Source organism: Phacochoerus africanus, chromosome 16, assembly GCF_016906955.1.
Source record: "Phacochoerus africanus isolate WHEZ1 chromosome 16, ROS_Pafr_v1, whole genome shotgun sequence".
Classification (NCBI taxonomy): Eukaryota; Metazoa; Chordata; class Mammalia; order Artiodactyla; family Suidae; genus Phacochoerus; species Phacochoerus africanus.
Window position 1 is genome coordinate 5,220,214 of NC_062559.1, and position 21,667 is coordinate 5,241,880.

Consider the following 21,667-nt stretch of genomic DNA (forward strand, 5'->3'; position numbering starts at 1 on the left):
GCTGGCCTGCGCCACAGCCACAGCAGTGCAGGAACCCTGACCCACTGAGCGAGGCCTGGGATCGAGCCCTCATCTTCACGGATACTAGTTGGATTCGTTTCCTCTACACCACAACGGGAACTCCAGAAAGTTCTTTTTTTCCCTCAGTGTTTCACTTGTAAATTTCAGAAGACATGCAGAGCTCTTTGGGCTAGGAAAAGCTCATTCTTCCAAACCCGTCACAGCTGTGCGCTCCACAAACCCGGGTCTGGTGGGCACCTCCCTTTGCCAGCACACGTTATAGTGATTATGTCCACTGAATGAAGACAGGTTTTTAGCAGCCAAAGTTACAGCTCTGTACCACTTCTAGAGACCCAGTGAACCACGGATTCAAGTGGAATTGTTTTCCTCTTCTGAAGTAGACATCATAGCCTTCCATATGAAGAAATATGTTTGATAGATGTGGAACTGTATGAAAATAGAAGCCCTTCTAGTTCATCTCATAAGTGTTAAGTCATAGAAGAGTTCAAGGCCATTGAAGAAGCGTTCAATTGACGAGTTCAAGGTCCATTGGAAAGAGCCCCATATGAGAAATAGGACTGAGCTTAAGCAGCTGATTCTGGTTCCATGAGCGTGTAACTCATGCTTCCTGGGCCCTTGTTCCTTCCTGTGTAAAAACCGAAGTGGGACAGGGTGACCACCGAGTGTCCATCCGATGTCCCTCCCACACAGCTGTGACCAGCGTTGATGCTTCATTGCTTGTGTCGTACGTTTTCCTTTACCTTACTTTTCCAGTTAGTGATTACTAGTTTAATTGGTTGTAATTAAAATGCATTTCTTTCAATTAACATACAGCTTCCTTAATTTTTTAGGTAATTAGAAGTATAAAATTCAAATACTTACTTGAGTGAAAAACTATATATTGAGTTCCTGTTGTGGCTCTGACTAGTATCCACGAGGATGCAGGTTCGATCCCTGGCCTCACTCAGTGGGTTAAGGATCCATCATTGCCCTGAGCTGTCGCAGACGCAGCTCAGATCCAGTGTTGCTGTGACATAGGCCAGGGCAACAGCTCTCATTTGACCCCCAGCCTGGGAACCTCCATATGCCTTGGATGCAGCCCTAAAAAGACAAACAAAAAACCTTCTATATGTGATGAATAAGACATTTAAGCACAGTTACCTTAAGTATGTACTATTTGAGTGTGACTTTTTATTACACAATTAATACCATTAGGGAAATGTCCATTTTAAAGATTTACTTTTTAAATTCAGAGTCCAGGGTTTGAGTACCACTCTGCTACCATTTAGCTGTGTGGTCTTGTTCGGTTTCACATCTGTGTGCCCCAGTTTTCTCATCTGTAAAACTGTGATAATGCTTATTGCACAGAACTGTTGAGAGATTAAATAAGAATTGTGTATGCCAGGTGCTTAACTGTGAGCCTTAATTTTGTCTTTTTTTTTTTTTTTAAAGGCCACAACCATGGCATGTGGAGGTTCCCAGGCTAGGGGTCCAGTTGGAGCTGTAGCTGCCGGCCTACACCACAGCCACAGCAATGCGGGATCTGAGCTGCGTCTGCGACCTACACCACAGCTCAGAGGGCAACCCTGGATCCTTAACCCACTGAGCGAGGCCAGAGATCAAACTCAAGTCCTCATGGATGCTGGTTGGGTTCGTTAACCTCTGAGTCATGACAGGAACTCCAATTTTGTCTTTAGCGAATGTTTTATTTTCCCCTATTCCCTTCATATACCCATGCATTCTAGCTTTGTACCTTTTAAAAATATGTAACCGTGATTTTACTGTTCAGGCGATAGACCCATTGCCTGTCGAGACTGTCTTTAATTGCATCCTCTGTGTCGTCTGCTCTCTCTTCACCGCCCTTCTTAATCATCCTTCCTGGGAGTTAGGAGTGGATGACCGGCCTCCTCATCCTGATCCTTCTTGATCCTCCTCTTAAGTATAATCTGTCTTCAGAAAGCTTTCTTTAGTTTTTTGTTTTGTTTTGTTTTTTTAATTTCTTTTGCTTTTTTAGGACTGCACTGGAGGCACATGGAGGTTCCCAGGCTAGAGGTCCAATTGGAGCTGTAGCCACCGGCCTGCACCATGGCCTGCACCAGAGCTGTGTCTGTGACCTACACCACGGCTCACGACAGCACTGCATCCTTAACCCACTCTGAGGCCAGGGACTAAACCATCAACCTCATGATTCCTAGTCGGGTGTGTTTCCACTGTGCCACGATGGGAATTCTAGGAAGCTTTCTTTAGCTTTTTAATGAAAGTGTGAAAACAGACTATTTCATACTACGGTAAAAGAGCCTTTAAAAATATTGGATCTGATTTCACGATCACTTCTGTAATCTTAAGTGTTGATCTGGGCTGTTTCTTTTTGTGTTTACCAGTATCATAGATTTTTTGATATGAAGGAAGCTTTTGTGATGGTGCTGTTTCCTGGACATCTTGTGATAGCAGTTGTGTTTTTTTCACCATTGTTTGGGGCAGGGGACTGGGAAATAATAGTGTTATTAAGAAGCTATTAAGAATTCAGTCAGATGGAGTTCCTGTTGTGGATCAGTGGTTTAAGGACGCAACATAGTCTCTGTGAGGATGGGGGTTCGATCCCTGGCCTTACTCAGTGGGTTCAGGATCTGTCATTGCCACAGTCTGCAGTGTGGGTCACAGATGTGGTTTGGATCCGTTGTGGCTACGACATAGGCCAGCAGCTGCACAGCTCTGATTCAGCCCCTAGCCCAGGAACTTCTGTAAGCCACACGTATAGCCGTCAAAAGAAAAAAAGAATTCAGTAAGTTTTTTCCCTGTAGTTTTTCTTTATTAATCATAGCAGTGTCAAGATAAACTGTAAATAATTGTTTAATCTACCCAGTAGAAATAGTTATGTGGTCTCCTAAGAGCTGGTGGTACCACGTGGCCATAGGAACCCCTGTGGTAGGTCAGGGCATCACTGAACATTATTAAGTCAGAAACTGCATGGAGCCACTCCCTTATGTTAACGGCAGGAAATAAAAGGCCCCCAAAGTAGTCAAGAATGTTACAGTTTTTGAGAAATATCACTAAATTCATCATTGGCCCTGGAAAGAAAAAATTCTTGGTCCTTGTTATCTCGGGTTTATGAAATTTATACTGAAGCATTGAAAAAATGATGTGTAAAGTTCTCAGGTGCTTTCTGCTAGTTAGCATTTTCCCAACGATGAAAATACTGATAGTATAAGAAACAAATCATCTTCCGTCCAGTGCTCTGTTTTTCTGGGTTTCCAGTTTCTTTTTCAGAGTGAAACAACTTGTTCACTTAAAAAAAAAAGAAAATTTCAAATCAGATTTCCAGCTCCTTCGCCAGAGTTCACATACCTTCTCCTCTGCCCCTTTCAGAAGTCAACAGTTTGGTGTTTTTTTCCTCCTGGAACTTTAAAATAATTTATCTTTTCATAGTCTTAATAGTCTCGGTTTGTATTGTATTGAAAGCAACCACTCAACTTGCTTTATTTTATTTTATTTTTATTTTATTTTTAATTTAATTTTTTTGTTTGTTTGTTTTTGTTGTTTTTTTGCCTTTTCTAGGGCCACTTCCGTGGTATATAGAGGTTCCCAGGCTAGGGGTTGAATCGGAGCTGTAGCCGCCGGCCTACGCCAAAGCCACAGCAATGCGGGATCCGAGCTGCATCTGCAACCTACACCACAGCTCACGGCAACGCCAGATCCTTAACCCACTGAGCAAGGCCAGGGATTGAACCCGCAACCTCATGGTTCCTAGTCAGATTCGTTAACCACTGCGCCATGACGGGAACTCCAGAACTTGCTTTCTTTTAATACTGTATTTTAGAGCTTTTCTTTGACAGGATAGTTGTCCATCCTTTTAAAAAATTCACGCATTGGAGTTCCTGTTGTGGCGCAGTGGAAATGAATCCTACTAGTATCTATGAGGATGTGGGGGTTTGATCCCTGACCTTGCTCAGTGGGTCGGGGATCCAGTGTTGCCGTGAGCTGTGGTGTAGGTTGCATATGTGGCTTGGATCCTGCATTGCTGTGGCTGCGGCATAGCCCCCTAGCTTGGGAACTTCCATATGTTGAGGGTGCAGTCCTATAAAGCAAAAAATAAAATAAAAATAAAATTAATGCGTTATTTTATAGTATCACTGTCTATATTTAGTCACGTGCTTTTTGACATTGAGGTTGTTTTCACTTTTTAGTATTATAAAATATTGCTGCAGTTAAACCTTTTTTGTGTATGTAGCTTCGGCAAGAGTGTGTTACATGTTGGTAGTTACCCTCTACCAAGGATCCCCTTTGCAGACAGACTGCATTATAGAAAATAGATTAGAGCAGAGCCTCTTGGTTGAAGGAAGGGAAGCTTCCATTGGTTCCTTTATTGATCCTTGAGAAGTTTGGGAGCTATGGTGGAGCTGTAAGGAACCCAGCTTGCGAGAGTGGGCTCTGCAGTAGAGAAATTGTATTGAAATGGAGAAGAGTTAACACGAATGAAGGAATAAAAAGCCAGTGTCTTTAATAGCAGGAGACTTTGTACACATAGTATGGTTAAAATGACTCAGGCTCTTCTTTCAGATGTATAGTGTGTGATGTCTTTATTATGGTTGTATGATTCAGTATGAGATGACTAAAATCTACCTGAAATGCATAAATATTTAAGCTGTAGATCAAACCCTCGAGCTATGCTCTACAAAGAATCAATAAATTTTAATAATATTCATGACACTTTAGTTTTTCTTACAATATGAATTTAGGTCTCATAGTGTTGTAAATTTATCAATTTTAAAATTTAGTTTTCATCTAATCTGGGATTATTGAATCATTATATGGCAGTTGCTTGAAATAACATGTGACAGAATTGTATGGTTTTATTTGCATAATTTTGTTTCCAGTAAAACTTAAAAAAAAAAAATCTTACTTGTAAAATAAGGGAATCAAGGAACTCTCTTGTGGTGAAGGAAGAATCCAGCATTGCTGCAGCTGTGGCTCCGGTTGCTGCTGTGGCATAGGTTCCGTCCTTGGCCTGGGAACTTCCTCATGCCATGGACATAGCCATAAGTAAATAAATTAATTAATGAAGTGGACTCTATATAAAGGAATTGACAGGATATTTCTATATTGTTCATGTATTTATTTTCTATATTGTTAAATAATGAACTTTCATGTAATATTTACCTTCTTATCAAAATGATTTCAAAATATTATAATTTTAGAATTTATAACTAAGTCAATCATTTTCACATGTGCTTATCTTTAGGAAGCTTTCTTTGGAAAAGATCTTCTAGATACAAGTAGACAAAACAAGCTAAGTTTAGATAATCTATCAGAAGATGCAGCTCAGCTTTCATATAAAACAAACATGAACACAAATTTCTTGGACCCTTCCTTAGATCCACTACTCAGTTCGTCCTCAACGCCAGCAAAACCTGGAACTCATGGTATGTGGAATAAATCACAGATGTTTTCTGTATCACATGACATTGATCTTCCTTGGAATCAAAACCTTTGAAATGCTTTAGCTTGGCCTCATCTGCATTAAAAATAACTGTATTGAAGTATAACTTGCATTGAGTAGATAGAACTATTTTAAGTGGACCAGGTCTATAATGTTTGACAAATAAATTTATCTATGTAACTACCACCAAATCAACTCTTGTGAGTTGCAAAGGAAAATATTTGGTTTACAGTTTGCTGAGGACAATTATCAGGGAGTGTAATTAGGCCATAATTGGTGAGTTGTAAATATAGCAATCTTCAACTGAGGTAAGGTAGAGTTTTCGTTAATTACACAGCCCCAAGAAATTCACAAGAGGAAAAGAGTGCTGTCATTGGGGGCTGGCTGATCACTTGTTAATAACATGAAATCGGATGGCTTAGATCAGTCTCTCACTACAGACACTTTGGGCCAGATAAACTTTGTTGGAGGAGGGAGGCCATCGGGTGTGTCGTACAGTATTAGGCAGCATCTCTGTCCTCACGATGTCGCTGTGATCAGAAATGTCTCTAGATAAGCCAGATGTCCCCTGCAGAACTGTCCCCAGCTGAGAACCCCTGCCCTAGATAGTCGATATAAGGACCACCTAGAATCAGAGACAGGTATGAGAACTTAACATTTATTAAGTAACGTGAACATCAGCCAGGCTCATCATGTTTAACTAGTTCAGTGTCACAGTTTTCCCCCCGCTTCTGTATTCTTATCTGACTTTCAGTTATAAATTTACTGTTATTCTGATAAACTTCCTTTGTTATCCTTTGAATTACATTTGTTGCTCAATTTTATAAACTCAATTTGGAAAATAAGATTGACAGCCTTCCACTGAAAGATGACTTGATGTATTGAGTAGTTGCAGCTTCATTAACTTGATTGGGTATTATCCTGGGTTGAAATATAGGCTTTTATTTTTGATGTTAACTTCTTTGAATCATTAGAAGCCGTCTTATCCTCCGGTTATGGGTACGCATACCCCAGTCTTCCTCACTGTTAGCAGCAGTGAGGACATTAATTGAGACAAAGGCCATGCTCCTTGCTTAATGTTAGCAGATCATTTTACTTTAGTTCTGTGGTTTTAAGTACTTACCTGCCCTCATCCATGTCATTATGTTGTTATGTCCCATTGTGGCTCAGCGGGTTGGGAATCCAATTTAGTCTCTTTAAGGATGTGAGTTTGATCCCTGATGTCTCTCAGCGGGTTAAGGATCCAGCAGCGTTGGTACAAGCTGTGGCGTAGGTTGCAGATAGATGTGACTCGCATCTGGTGTTGGTGTGGCTGTAAGGTAGACCTCAGCTGCAGCTCTGACTGGACCGACCCCTTAGAACTTCCATATGCCTCTGGTGTGGCTGTAAAAAACAAACGAACGAACCAATAAATAAAATAATGTGTGTAATGAGAGACTTGTTGGTCCTTCAGAGGATGTCTTCCCTTGAGGGGTATCTCAGAAGAATTTTGACTGCTCATGTAAAGACCTACATAGACGTTAATGGCACTTGAGTGTTTCTAAGGAAGAGAACTAAAGTTGGACAGAAGACCTGTTGTGATACATGCTATTTTTATTCCTCTTTTATTTGAAATTGTTTTTTCCACAAAACTGTTGAAGAAAGGTTTAATGTTAAAGCCAAAACGCAGAGGACTAGAGTAACATGCCTCTCAAAACCTGGGTTGAAGGGAATGTTCGGTGCACCTGAACCACTGTTTTGCCTTTATAAGGGGGAAGTTAAAAGGAATAGCTTCCTCTTTAAAAATATTTAAAGCAATGTAGTCCATTACATTAGTTTTAATAATTTGTCGATAAAATGCAAAATCTCTTTAGGTTGGGATCTTTTAAAACGTCATCTTTTAAAAAATCTTGATTGTAATTTGTTTAGTAGAATTCCTTTTGTTTAAAACAAACAAGCATGTAAACCCCTTGATGGCCTCTGAAAGAATTATCCAATTTTTTTTTTTTTTTTTGGTCTTTTGTCTTTTTAGAGCTGCACCCACAGCATATGGAGGTTCCCAGGCTGGGGGTCGAATCGGAGCTGTAGCCGCCGGCCTACGCCACAGCCACAGCAATGCCGGATCCGAGCCACGTCTGCAACTATACCACAGCTCACGCAACGCCAGATCCTTAACTCACTGAGCAAGGCCAGGGATCAAACCTGCAACCTCATGGTTCCTAGTCGGATTAATTTCTGCTGCGCCACGATGGGAACTCCCAGAATTTTTTTTTCTTTCAAGTGTACTGTTTACAGAATACATTGTTGAAATAATTTTATTTTTTTAAGACTTTACAAATATTTGGGCATACAAACTTTAGTTTTCACTTTGAAAAATTCTAATGTTTTTATGTATGTATGAATTCTTTTTTTTTTTCTTTTTTTCTTTTTGCCTTTTCTAGGGCCACTCCCGCAGCATATGGAGGTTCCCAGGCTGGGGGTCGAATCGGAGCTGTAGCCACCAGCCTATGCCAGAGCCACAGCAACGCCAGATCCGAGCCACGTCTGTGACCTACACCACAGCTCATGGCAATGCCAGATCCTTAACCCACTGAGCAAGGCCAGGGATCGAACCCGCAACCTCATGGTTTCTAGTCGGATTCATTAACCACTGAGCCATGACGGGAACTCCATGTATGAATTCTTTTTGAGAAGCATGTGTTTAATGGGAGGAGAATGTTTATGTTTCACAGAACCATTTGCTCTGAGATCTAGAGTATTTTATGTCTTCCTCTCCCCTTCTTTTTTTTTTTTTTTTTTCCCTTAAGTAAAAATGCAGTCAACATGGATGAAAAAAATTCACAGGTTTGGTAACTTCAGTGACAACAGGTAGCCTACATCCTCTCCTCCTTGATTAGGGCAGAAACCCGTCGAGTCCTCCTTGATGCCTCCCTAGCTCACCTTCCGAACCTCATACATCCGCAGGTTTGTCTCTGCCTTCCGATGATATCCCAGAGCCAACCCCTTCTTCGCCCGGCTCTCCCTGCCCCTCCCCTGGACCCTGGCGGTCCTGCTGTCGGACCCCCCTCCACCCTTCCACCAACTTCCCATTGTACAGCGGGCCCTTGAACGACAGAGGTTTGAACTTGGAGGGCTCCCTTACACGGGTTTTTTTTTTCACTAATACCCACACCTGTCTAGAATCTCTGGTTGGTTAAATCTGCAGACATGGAAAAGAGGCCAGGGAGGGTCAACGTTATATTCAGGTTTTTGACTGCGTGGAGGGTCGTCGCCCCTTCCCCCATGTTGTTCAAAGGTCACCTGTACCTTATACTTGAGAATAAAGATCAGTCTTCACTTTGACCTTTGAAACTACACGTAATCTTGCTTGGCTGTGTTTTTAGTGTTTCTCCCCATCTTTCCCTTTATTACTACCGCCGCTTGTCATGACACCTCTCGCTCCTCCAGTCGTCATACCTGCCTTCCCTCTGCCTGGGGTGCTCTTTCCATCCGAGCACGTGTGCTCCCCCAGCTCATTGAGACTGATGCCTCGTCACCACTCCAGGGGTCCTTTCCTACCGCTTTCTCTAACGCAGTATCTCCGCATCTTATTCTCAATCCTTTTCCGATCGTTGCTTATCTTTACAGCACTTACACTCATGTCGTTTCTTTACTGTCGGGCTCCCTCTGGAGAAGTGAGCTCTGGAGGGCGTGCGCTTGGTTGTGGTCACTTCTGCGTTCCCGGTGGCCGGACCAGTGCCTGTTAACATTAATCCATAGTCATGATTCCGTGGGTACTCAGATAGCTTCTCGAATAAATAAGTGAATTAATCCGTGTTAGGAGTAGAGCTGGAAGTAGGCATTTAACGAGATGGTATCCGGTTTGTACTTTACAAGGAACTCCTCAGCAGTAGGTTTGTCTTTGATATTTATCTTCTGCTGTTATTTTCTAGGTGTCATTTTAGAGATGCCACTGTCTTAATGACGTTTTTGCCTTGTTTCTTAGAGCATTCTGTTTCACTTTTATTGCCAGGGTGTTTTAGTTTTAAGTTTTATTTTATTGTTAATATATAATAGTCACAAAATAGAAACAGTCTTAATTTTTAATGTTTTGGTATTGAAAATGTTGGAATGCCTTTTCTATGAAATATTACTTTAGAAGTAATAATCTTAAATTTTATAATTCTGCCACTTAGCTCAGCATCTGTGCTACTCTAGATATTTAGTAAATGGCTGAATGAGTGAGTTTCAGCATTTAATTTCTTGGAAAATATTGACATTTTAAAGAAATACTTGCTCTCCTTAGGTACTGCTGATGACGCCTTAGCCGACATTTCCGAAGTCTTAAACACAGATGATGACATTCTTGGAATAATTTCAGATGACCTGGCGAAATCAGTTGATCATTCAGGTATATGTGAATACCCATCTGCCCAGTGTCTGTTTTAGGATGTGAGTGAGAGGTATATGTGTGTGAAACCAGTTTAGTCTTTTCTCTGAAACTGAAAATAAACTTTATTTTTTCTTCTTTCTTTTTTCCTTGGCATTGTCAAAGAACTCGTTTTATTTGCTCTGCCTTGGCTTTTCTGCCTTAAGAGGGGAGATAGCCAGTTAGTTAATTTATGTTGTCTTTCTAAGTGCATCAGATGTAAGGCTTTTTGCCTTAGTGTCCTGCTGCACCTGTCTCTTCTTTTGTTTGCATTGTCCCCCACTTCCTGCTCCTGGTAATCACCCATTTTATTTGGTTTGGGTCTTGTAGGTCTTGATTTATGCACTTTCCAGGTTGAGAGCTCACCTTGTCCATTTGGTAAGAAACTGAGCAATGGATGACGGCTGACTAGAAGTAGTCTTTTTTTTTTTTTTTTTAAATAGTGAATTCAGCTGAAACAACCTGTAGGTGCATGTGTATTTGTCATAGTGCTAATTTGTCACTAATCCGACTTCGCTTTTCCCTTTGTGTGTGCAGCTAAAGCATGGACACCTGCACTGTGCTTTGGATGACTTTCTCAGTAGTGTTCTTTTTTCTTTTTTTTTTTTTCAAGTGAATGGTTTTATTCTTGTTAATATTACCTAAATATTATAGAGTTAGTTCCTAATATAAGATCAGATACGAGCAGATGAAATTTTACTTTCTGACAGTAATAATATTGAGAAGGCATGATAAGGTAGATGATAAACCACTTATAAATGTGACTTGCTTAAAAACCAATTTATATGAGATAAAATATGTTATAAACACAATCTGTATCTTGTTTTTGACTTGTTTTGCATTTCAAAAATACAACCTGTAGTTCAAATTACTTGCAAAAGGTTAATTTTTACTAAGCATGAAGAATTTTAGAGCTTTTTTAAAAAATGTGTGTGAAACTTGATTGTTTCACAGACTGCATATGAGAGTTGAATTATATATTTGACACCACTGTTTTCCAAATGAAAGCAATTATTTGTTTAACATGGTATATTGATTCTTAATGATATGGTGCTTTTTGTGTGGAAGTTAGCAATTAAGAACCAGATGTGCTCTTTTGTGCCTGAGGAAATGTTCTTGCTTTGATTAAAATATAACTTTAAGCGGCACCTAAATTTACAGATACGTTGTGCCTGATTTTTACTGATTGACACTGCAGGTTGGTATAAGAATCCAGATCAGGAGTTTCCGCTGTGGTACAAGGGGATTGTCGGCGTCTTGGGAGCACTGGGACGCAGGTGTGATCCCCAGCCCAGCTCAGAGGGTTAAGGATCTGGCATTGCCTCAGCTGTAGTGTAGCTTGCGACTGCAGCTCAGATCTGATTCCTGGCCTGGAAACTCTGTATGCCATGGGGTGGCCGAAAAAGAAAAAAAAAATCCAGATTAGTTCAGAATGACAGGCTGTTCATTGCCTGGGTCAGTCCTGTTGCTGGGTGTCAGTGCAGGTAACTCACGCCGTGCATTTTGCGCGAGGTGCGCGCACTCACTCTCCTCCCTGTGCATGTCTTGCTCCTCCAGCTGGAATAGACATTGGGCCTGATGCTCATGACCCTTCTCTGCCTCAGCCAAGTGTCAATCAGAGTTCACGACCCTTGAGTGAAGAGCAGCTTGACGGCATCCTCAGTCCTGAGCTAGACAAAATGGTCACAGATGGTAAACTATTTGCCCTACATCTAGGCTTTCTAAAAGACATGAGTAAATATGATTTTCAAAGATTTCTGCATGCTTATTTACAATTTAATTTCCATTGATCATTTTATGTCAAATGCTCTTTGGCATCAGGGCATCGAAATGGTAGTTGTTAATATTTCCACTTCTTTATTTTATCCTAGGAGCAATTCTTGGAAAGTTATATAAAATCCCAGGTACCTGTGTTCTGTTTTTTTACTTGATGAAAAGGGCATTTCCTGTATTCTTCGGCTCTTGGAGTCTTTTAACCTCATGGTCACTGTAATTGTGTCTCTCAGAGCTTGGAGGAAAGGACGTGGAGGACCTGTTTACGGCGGTGCTCAGCCCCGCAGCCGCGCAGCCTCCCCCTGCCCCTGCGCCACAGCTGCTGCCCATGCACAGTCAGGGTATGTCGCCTCTAGAAAAGTGTCGTAAGTACGGCTGTGCAGCGTGCGCCTGCAGCCCTGTCCCTTCGTGGTACCACGCCCATGGAAAAGTACTCATCTCTGCATTTGCCTCAGCGGCACACCAACTTCGCTGGCGGTCTCGCGCAGTCAGTGGTTCACTTTATGACCAGCATTCTTCTGCTCGCATTCTCGGCAGCCCCTGCCTTCTTCACCGCTCCCGCCAGGCCTTAGTCCCAGCTCACTTTCACTTAGGCCTTCCCGAAAAATTGTTTTGGAAAACTGCTCCCCCCTCACCTGGCTGCCTTGGCCTGGTGGATCCGGTCTCAGTTTCACTGTCGTTTTGTGTGACAAGCAGGGCACCCCCTCCATACCTACCCCTGTGCTTTTCATTTGTAGCGTGAGGTACCAATGTAAATACCTGTTTGGGTGATGGTGGTTTTCCCTCTACATTGTGAGCCCCTTGAAGGTGGGGTCCCTTCTGTCTTCAGCACTGTATACTGTGCCACGGACTATGGCCTCAGTATATCTTTGAAAGTAAATCCATGACCTTTCTACCCCCCTAGACTGTGAAGTTCCTCATTCTAGGGAGATTTACCTGTTTTTTGATTGATCCATTTTCTTCTGCTCACTCTAACTCATTGAAATAAGCTTAAGGCGTTCCTTTCTCCCTTTCTGGAGAGCTGAAACATGACTTGGCTAGAGTCACAACCTGTGGGAGTAGATGAGGAGGTAGTGCTGCAGGTACGGGACTTGCCTACAGAAAGGCGTCTGGAGTGGCCCTGTGGTGGGGTGTATGCTTGGTAATTTGAGTGTGGGGTCATTTCTCTGTATCCTGTTGTCACTGCTTCATGACTGTGTATTGACTAATGGTACTTTTACAAGCTCATACACTGTTGTATGAATGCTAAAGTGTACAGATAATTTATCTTCCCTACCAATTTTTGTGTATACATGCAAAGTTCTATAATGTACACAGTTAAAATATTTTAATTTCTACCAATTTAGCCTGTAAACACCATTTTACCTTGATTTTTGCCAGACTAAACATGTGACTTACATTTGGATAAAAGAGAATCACCATAAGTGCCTCTTGCTTAAATTGTCCCCTTAACACTTCCTTAATGATGAAGAACTGTTCCCAACATGAAAGAAAAGCTCTTTCTGTGTTTTCTGAAACTGAAAGCATGTATTTTGGAAATCATGTCCATTAAAGATAAATGCCCTTAAAAAAGACTTCACAGTCATTCTTTCAGTCATTTCACGGTGCAGTCTCCTTTTTTAAGAAGGTTTCGAGGATTTTGTGCGGGGAGGCAGTGTTTAAGGAGGCGAAAACAGGGGGTGCACCTGGGGCTAGGTTTTGTTTAGGCAGCCATGCAAACCAGGCGTTGGCAGTTGGCCTTTTTTCCTCCAGGTTTCTGAGAGCCATTGAAAATCTCACACTAGTGACATGACCTGATGGATGATACATTTTGGCAGAGCAGCTCTGATGTCAGAATCAGAACTGAATCTGAGACAAGCTGTACTAATGAGTTTATTGCAACTGGAACTGAGTTAAGAATCTGAGTCCCTGTATATACTCCTGCAGTGCTAAGGGAGAGGAGGTGTTGCATTTGAGAGACAGAGATGTTAGAACAAGCAGGATTGTGCTACCCAGTGGGTGTAAGGCGTGAGGAGAGAGCGGTGAAACTGAGTTAGACCGTATATGAGCCAGGCTTGCCTGGGGGCTAACCATTGTGTTGTAAACTAGAAATAGGGAACTAGGAAGTGCGTGTCTGTGTGCGCGTTGGGAGGGTGGGTAGTGGAGATGTAACGAATTTAGTTTTAGGCCATTTTTAGTTTGTCAGAAAGGGGGTGTATACATTGTTCTGACTTCCTGGCGGTGGTTGAAGCACGCAGCTGAAAATTTAGGAATTATCTGTGTGTCGGTAGTTACTGAGGTTGTCAGAAGAATGAGATTGGAGAGAACGTACTGCCAGGAGAGTGCGGAATCTCGAGGAGCTCTTTAATTAAATGTAATGAGTTACATGCTTAACTTACTTAAATAAGGTGTGCGTTGGATGCTCCTTTTTTGCCCCCTTTCTAAGGGTTAGGTGAAATTAAAAAAAAAAAAAAAAAAAGACGGAGATGAAGATCCTGCATGAGAGTTAGAGGATCTTAGCAATGACGATTGGACAGGTGGTAAAGTTAGGAAGGATGAGTTCTTGAAAGATGTGGTTTCATTGGATGGTAACGGTTGTGATTTTCAGTGGAATAACTTAACAGAGTTGAGTGGGGAGGAAGGACCGGTGGCAGAGCGGGGTGGGTTGACAGTTCTACAGAAGGTCAAAAAGCAGAAAGGGGAAATTTCTACAAGATGGAGACAGTAACTTGAAATCACTTTAGGTAAAAGTTACATGAAGTGACTTTTCAGTTCTCACTATGATTCATGCCATGAAGAAGATACTAGGAGTTCCTGTTGTGGCTCAGTGGTTAACAAACCCTACTAGTATCCATGAGGACTCAGGTTCGATCCCTGGCCTCTCTCAGTGGGTTGAAGGATCCAGCATTGCCATGAGCTGTGGTGTAGGTAGGTTGCAGACGCGGCTCAGATCTGGTGTTGCTGTGGCAGCTCCAGTTTGACCCCCTAACCTGAAAACCTCCATATGCCATGGGTGTGGCCCTAAAAAGACCAAAAAAGAAAAGAAAAAATGATACTGGTGTGACCAGGTTGAGTAAACATGGTAGACTTGAGAAGGGGGAAGACAAGACCAGCTTCTAATGAAAATAATCATAAAGGGAGGATGTTTTACACTTACTTATGTGTACTTGAGTAAGTTATTTAGTTTCTCTGAGTCTTTTTGCATGAATGGAGCTACATGTAATAACCCATTTCATAGGGTTGTCGTGAGGACCAGAGAAGCTTTTAGAACAGTTCCAGGCACGTAGTAAAGTGCTAATAAGTGATAGCTCTTCCTCTGATGTAAGGTTTCAACATGGTTGCATTGCAGTTCCAGTAGTTAGTACTGATAGAGCGCTACGAGATACAAATCCAGCTAGTATCCTTGAGGACGAGGGTTCGATTTCTGGCCTCACTTAGTGGGTTAAGGGTCTAGTGTTGCTGTGAGCTGTGGTGTAGGTCGCAGATGCAGCTCAGATTTGACATTGCTGTGGCTGTGGTGTAGGCTGACAACTACAGCTGCAATTTGACTCTTAGCCTGGGAACCATATGTCATGGGTATGGCCCTAAAAAGACAAAAAAAAAAGTTGTAGATGGGTTTTCGTTTCGGTATAAGGAACATCTGTTTGTAAATTTTTGAGTGGAGAAGAGAAGGAATATTTGATAACTTATTAGCATTTGTTGAGATTCATCCCCCCCCCCCTTTTTTTTCTTTTTTTCTTTTTTTTTGCTTTTTAGGGCCACACCTGCAGCTGCAGCGTATGGAAGTTCCAGGCTAGGGGTCGAATCTGAGCTACAGCCGCCAGCCTACACTGCAGCAACTCAGGATCCAAGCCAAGTCTACAGCTACACCGCAGCTCAACACAAAGGCCAGATCCTTAACCCACTGAGCAAGGCCAGGGATCGAACCCAAATCCTCATAGATCCTCGTCAGAGTCATTAACCTCTGAGCCATGAAGGGAAGGCGCTTTCTTTTTTAGAGTTCATATGTACTGCATCCCAGCACTGTGCTGAAAACGGTGCAGGCAGTGTGCCAGTTACATTACAGAATACCCTCATCTTACAGAAATAGTGCTTGATTCTGCTTCCAGCACGTAGCAGAATTAAGATTCAAGCCCAGGGCTGTCAGTCTCCAAGACATCTATCATGATAAAGTAAATAGAGTTACAGAGACCATACTTCACAGTTTTGAAATCAGCAGCTCCTCTGTAGGCAATACTTTAAATCCTACTTTTAAATAGTATTTAAATAAACACCTTTTATTAAATAGTAATAAATAGGAGTTCCCCTTGTGGTGCAGCAGAAATGAATCCAACTAGGAACCATGAGGTTTCGGGTTCAATCCCTGGCCTCGCTCAGTGGGTTAAGGATCCAGCATTGCTCTGAGCTGTGGTGTAGGTTGGCATCTGTAGCTCTGATTCGACCCCTAGCCTGGGAACCTGCATATGCCATAGGTATGGTCCTAAAAAGCCAAGAAAAAAAAAGGGGGGGGGGAATAGTAATTACTATTAAATAGTTTTAATTTAGAAATATTTTGCTGCTGTTATTTTTTAATAATTTGCAAACTGAAGTAATGCTTTTTTCTTCTAAGATGTTTTTTCACGGATACCACTCATGAATGGCCTTATTGCACCCGGTCCTCACCTCCCACATAACTCTCTGCCTGCTGGAAGCGGATTGGGAACCTTCCCTTCTGTCGCACCGTCTCCCTACGCTGATGCCAGGTATCTGGAAGCCTTTGCTTTCTGCAGAAACTTGATACATGTTAATTATTCTAAGTGACGTGTGTGCACAGTGTTAGTGTGTGTGCTGCGCCCTCTGGGATCTTTGCTAACAATTGTCAAACATCAGCTGTTTGTGGTAAGAGCTTCAATGAAACTGCTTTACCGTAGTACTTAGAAAGTTATTTGATTTGCCAGGGATAAAAATCCAGCCTTTAATCCAATGGCAAGTGATCCTAATGGCTCTTGGACATCCTCGGCGCCCACCATGGAAGGAGAAAATGATACAATGTCAAACGCCCAGAGGAGCACACTCAAGTGGGAGAAGGAGGAGGCCCTGGGCGAAATGGCAACGGTGGCCCCCGTGCTCTACACTAATGTTAATTTCCCCAACCTCAAGGAGGAGTTCCCCGGTGAGTCACAGGCCTTCTCTGCTTCCGTATTTCCAGCTTTCCCGTGTGTGTGTGTGTGTGTGTGTGTGTGTGTGTAAGGAAAGGCCGTTTTTGTCTTCGTTCTGCTCCAGCAGAGAGTCCTGTGTCATCACTAATGTTTATTAGCTCATGAGCCTGCACAATGTCAAGATATCTGGAAACATCCTGCATTTTCTTAGTTCTGAGCTTTCTACCCAAAGTTAACTTTAATTAATGAAATCATTCCCTCTCCTTGCAGTCTTTTTGAACATGTGAACGTCAGTGTCGTGTTATATGTGTAATTCTCCAAAAAAATTCCTCGAATAGAAGCTTAACACTTAGAAGCATTAAGTTGGGTTAAATCAGACTCAGTTCTAAGTCTCGTTCACATCAGACCTAACGCGGTGCCATTTCCCCTTCTCCCCATCTGTCCAGTCTGTTCGAAAAACAGCTGCTGGTACAGTGGTACCGTGTTTGACAATTCCGATTAACCAGAGGATGAAACAGTTGGATTAATGAAATGTCGCTTACAGAATATTTGTAAGCAAATGCTGATTTATCATCTTGAGTTCGTGTTGCAAGACACACCGGGATTCGAAAAGGTCATTTAAACTCTGTCTTGCAGTAGTTTTCCAGCTGTCAACACATGGCTCTTTGGAATTGTTACGAGGGTACCTAGAAGTGGGTTTTCATGTGGATGACCCCTGTCTTTTAGATGCTCTTTGGCTTTGACTCCCTTGTGGTAATTTATTCGCTGTGCACAGAAATAACAGTAGAAATGAGTGGTTTAAGGAGGGGGGGGTGTCTGTTAAAGAAATGTACACATTCTTCCAGTATTTTCTTTAAACTGCACTTTTACCTTCTTTTTTTTTTAATAATTTTTTTTATTTTCCCACTGTACAGCAAGGGGGTCAGGTTATCCTTACATGTATACATTACAATTACATTTTTTCCCCCACCCTTTCTTCTGTTGCAACATGAGTATCTAGACAAAGTTCTCAATGCTATTCAGCAGGATCTCCTTGTAAATCTATTCTAAGTTGTGTCTGATAAGCCCAAGCTCCCGATCCCTCCCACTCCCTCCCCCTCCCATCAGGCAGCCACAAGTCTTCTCTCCAAGTCCATGATTTTCTTTTCTGAGATGTTCATTTGTGCTGGATATTAGATTCCAGTTATAAGTGATATCATATGGTCTTTGTCTTTCTGGCTCATTTCACTCAGTATGAGAGTCTCTAGTTCCATCCATGTTGCTGCAAATGGCATTATGTCATTCTTTTTTATGGCTGAGTAGTATTCCATTGTGTATATATACCCCATCTTCCGAATCCAATCATCTGTCGATGGACATTTGGGTTGTTTCCATGTCTTGGCTATTGTGAATAGTGCTGCAATGAACATGCGGGTGCACGTGTCTCTTTTAAGTAGAGTTTTGTCCGGATAGATGCCCAAGAGTGGGATTGCGGGGTCATATGGAAGTTCTGTGTATAGATTTCTAAGGTATCTCCAAACTGTTCTCCCTAGTGGCTGTACCAGTTTACATTCCCACCAACAATGCAGGAGGGTTCCCTTTTCTCCACAGCCCCTCCAGCACTTGTTCTTTGTGGATTTATTAATGATGGCCATTCTGACTGGTGTGAGGTGATATCTCATGGTAGTTTTGATTTCCATTTCTCTTATAATCAGGGATGTTGAGCATTTTTTCATGTGTTTGTTGGCCATCTGTATATCTTCTTTGGAGAAATGTCTATTCAGGTCTTTTGCCCATTTTTCCATGGATTGATTGGTTTTTTTGCTGTTGGGTTGTATAAGTTGTTTATATATTCTAGAGATTAAGCCCTTGTCGGTTGCATCATTTGAAACTGTTTTCTCCCATTCTGTAAGTTGTCTTTTTGTTTTCTTTTGGGTTTCCTTTGCACTTTTATCTTCTATTTAGAGATGAGCATATTTGATTCTATTAAGTCACTTAGTATCAGTGTAAATTGTCTTTTGAATGGAGCTGTAGTTGTTTGGTTGGGTTTTGTTTTTTGTCTATTGTCTTTTTAGGGCTGTGCCCACAGCATATGGAGGTTCTCAGGCTAGGGGTTGAATCAGAGCTACAGCTGCCAGCCTACACCACAGCCACAGCAACGGGGGAATCCGAGCCACGTCTGTGACCACAGCTCATGGCAACGCTGGATCCTTAACCCATTGAGAGAGATTGAACCTGCATCCTCATGGGTCCTAGTGGGGTTCATTAACCACTGAGCCACGATGGAAACTCCTGTGGTTTTTTTGTTTGTTTGTTTTGTGTTTTAAGTAATTTTCCTTAATAAGTTTACCTGTATGATTCTAAAACCTCATGAAATACTATGTTAGGGCTCCTGATCTGTCAACTGATTTCCATTTTCACTGGCTTTTTTTGAAGATTGATTTCTTTTTTTCTTTTAATATGGACAGAATCATGTCTGCATTTATTCCTAATTATTGATCTCACCCATACTTCATTTTATACACTGTCCCGACACTGAACTTCATAGAAATGGCTTGAAATCATTACTTTTCTTTGTCTTTGTCATGCACAAATGGTGATGAGATGCTTACATTTAATAATGAGTATTTACTTCCTTTTGATCAAATAGATTTCTCTCGAGTTACAGGTGTTTTCCAAAACTTTTAGCTATGGTTCTGGTAGCATCTTACATAGTTGAGGGAGATTACTACATTTGGCTTAACTCTTTCTGGGCTGCTTAGACTTCTTAAAAACTTGCTAGCTCTGCATGTGAGATTGTTAGTGAGGCAGCACTTCATTCAGAAAATATTTATTGGAGTTCTGTTGCGGCTCAGTGGGTTAAGGATCCAGCATTGTTACTGCTGCGCCTCCGGTGGTTGCTGTGGCACAGGTTTGATCCCTGGCCTGGAACTTAGGCATGCCAAAGAAGGAAGGGAGGGAGGAAGAAAATACTGGTTTGGCCTTCTGTGTGCTAGGACTTGATACTCTGTGAAGAACTGAATACAGGACCGTTCATTTAGAAAAATGAGGGCAGAATAAGTTTAAATAACAGCGGCTCATCCGCCTTCTTAAGTCACGTCATTGTCGTTGCTCTATAAATACACATGCTCCATTCTTCTGTTGCAGACTGGACTACGCGAGTGAAGCAGATCGCCAAGTTGTGGAGAAAAGCAAGCTCGCAGGAAAGAGCACCATACGTGGTATTACAAACAAAAACAAAAACTTCCCGTATATCATGTCTTTCAATGCAATACCTGAACCTTACTTTTACTGTCTTAAGTTAAAAGAAGGATTTCTCTTTGCAAAAACTTGTGAATACTTGTACAGCTACGAAGTAGTTTTGTTTTGTAGTGATTCCCTACCTGATGAGGGAACATTTTTATAACCAGTATATTGAAGATTAAAGTCGCTTATTAGCAGCCTGGTCAATACATTCCACTTTAAAATTGTTGTAGCTCTGGGAAAGAGGACTAAATTTTGAAGCTTCATTAAGTTGCCTCAGTTTGTTCCACCATAAGCTCTTTCTGTATTAGGTTTAGTTGTAAATCTTTATCTTAAACTTCACATATCTTAGACACCTTGTAGAAATTTTGAAACATGAACTTTGCCGGGAATTACGAGGGTATTTTATAAGATTGACAAGTCAGATGGTGAATTGTTTTCTCCCAAATATCCAAATTAAGATTGTCAGCTAGATCCACCTGCTTGCTTTCATTTTAAAGCGTATTAAATCTACATTATTGTGAAAAAACAGTTGTTTTCTGCTTGGATCTTCAGCACACGTATTGTCAGTAATAATGACTGCTGGATAAAGCAAAAATTACGGCAGGGGGTGAGGGAAACGCGTTGATGGTTTGTTTCATTTTACCTTGACTGGCAAAGGTAATGGCAGGATATTTTTCATGTTTCTCAGTGATTTTCTTTAATGTTAGGCTTCAAATTTTGGATTTTAGATTTGTAGGATTGATTTGATATTTTCCTTCTCTCTCATTTGAGAGAGATTTTAATTTTTCCATTTTTGAAGGGTTTGTTAAGAAAATGACACCAAAGTTCTCTAGCCTGGATCAGATAGATAGCTGGAAACCCATCCTCATGAAGCACTCCTCAGAAAGGGGAGACGGTGGGGAGGCTGCTGGGCTCTCAAGGATAAGCTTTCCGCTATTTTCAGCTGTTTAACCTGACTTCTTTTTGCTTTTATTTGATAAAGTTAAGCAGAGTTCTATTTAATTTTCATTTTTTAAAATATGTTAGTCTATACTGGGAGGTAATTTTCTTTTCCTTTTTTTTTCAAAGCAAAAAGCCAGAGATAACAGAGCTGCTTTACGAATTAATAAAGTACAGATGTCAAATGATTCCATGAAGAGGCAGCAGCAGCAAGACAGCATCGATCCCAGCTCGCGTATTGATTCAGATCTTTTCAAAGACCCACTAAAGCAAAGAGAATCAGAACATGAACAGGAATGGAAATTCAGACAGGTATGTATGTTGTTTTTCTAAGAGTTTGCTCTGGCGGGGGTGCACCTGCAGCTTGCGGAAGTTCCTAGGCCAGGCATGGAACCCGCACCACAGTGGCAGCCTGTGCCACCGCTGCAGCAACGCCAGATCCTTAGCCTGCTGCATCACAACAGAACTTCCAAGGGTTTGCTCGTTAAAATTGGACCTTGACTATTTACAAAAAGAACTATTTATGTCATTGTTTCAGATATAGTTCTTGTTAGAATATAAACTTTGACTCAAAGTAGACTTTCCTTTTTCAGTAAAATATATAAGTTGATTTGGGGAAATTTCTAATCAATACTATGAACAGTATCCTGCCCTAGACATCAGGTACACTCTGCTGAGTAATAGTCTCTCCTCTTCAGGAATTTACAGTCTAATATGAGAGCAACTGGAAGCGGATGATATCAAACAAATACATTTTCTGCTACCCCCAGCAGCTATATTCTTTCCTGA

The 21,667-nt window shown here is 41.5% G+C and overlaps 1 protein-coding gene across 6 annotated transcripts in view; it reads left to right on the top strand.

Moving 5' to 3' along the window:
• The window catches only part of KMT2C (lysine methyltransferase 2C), a 286,669-nt gene that overhangs the window by 218,651 nt on the left and 46,351 nt on the right, over nucleotides 1-21,667 (top strand). For 3 of the 6 annotated variants that reach the window (XM_047762929.1, XM_047762935.1, XM_047762934.1), the window contains exons 27-36: nucleotides 5,240-5,420; nucleotides 9,702-9,806; nucleotides 10,155-10,202; nucleotides 11,382-11,516; nucleotides 11,696-11,728; nucleotides 11,831-11,938; nucleotides 16,186-16,318; nucleotides 16,514-16,728; nucleotides 19,841-19,914; nucleotides 21,008-21,190. In XM_047762929.1, the coding sequence (XP_047618885.1) occupies nucleotides 5,240-5,420; nucleotides 9,702-9,806; nucleotides 10,155-10,202; nucleotides 11,382-11,516; nucleotides 11,696-11,728; nucleotides 11,831-11,938; nucleotides 16,186-16,318; nucleotides 16,514-16,728; nucleotides 19,841-19,914; nucleotides 21,008-21,190 (1,215 nt within the window). Of the gene's footprint in view, nucleotides 1-5,239; nucleotides 5,421-9,701; nucleotides 9,807-10,154; nucleotides 10,203-11,381; nucleotides 11,559-11,695; nucleotides 11,729-11,830; nucleotides 11,939-16,185; nucleotides 16,319-16,513; nucleotides 16,729-19,840; nucleotides 19,915-21,007; nucleotides 21,191-21,667 lie in introns of all 6 variants that reach the window. The other 3 variants (XM_047762930.1, XM_047762932.1, XM_047762933.1) reach the window with 3 other exon arrangements.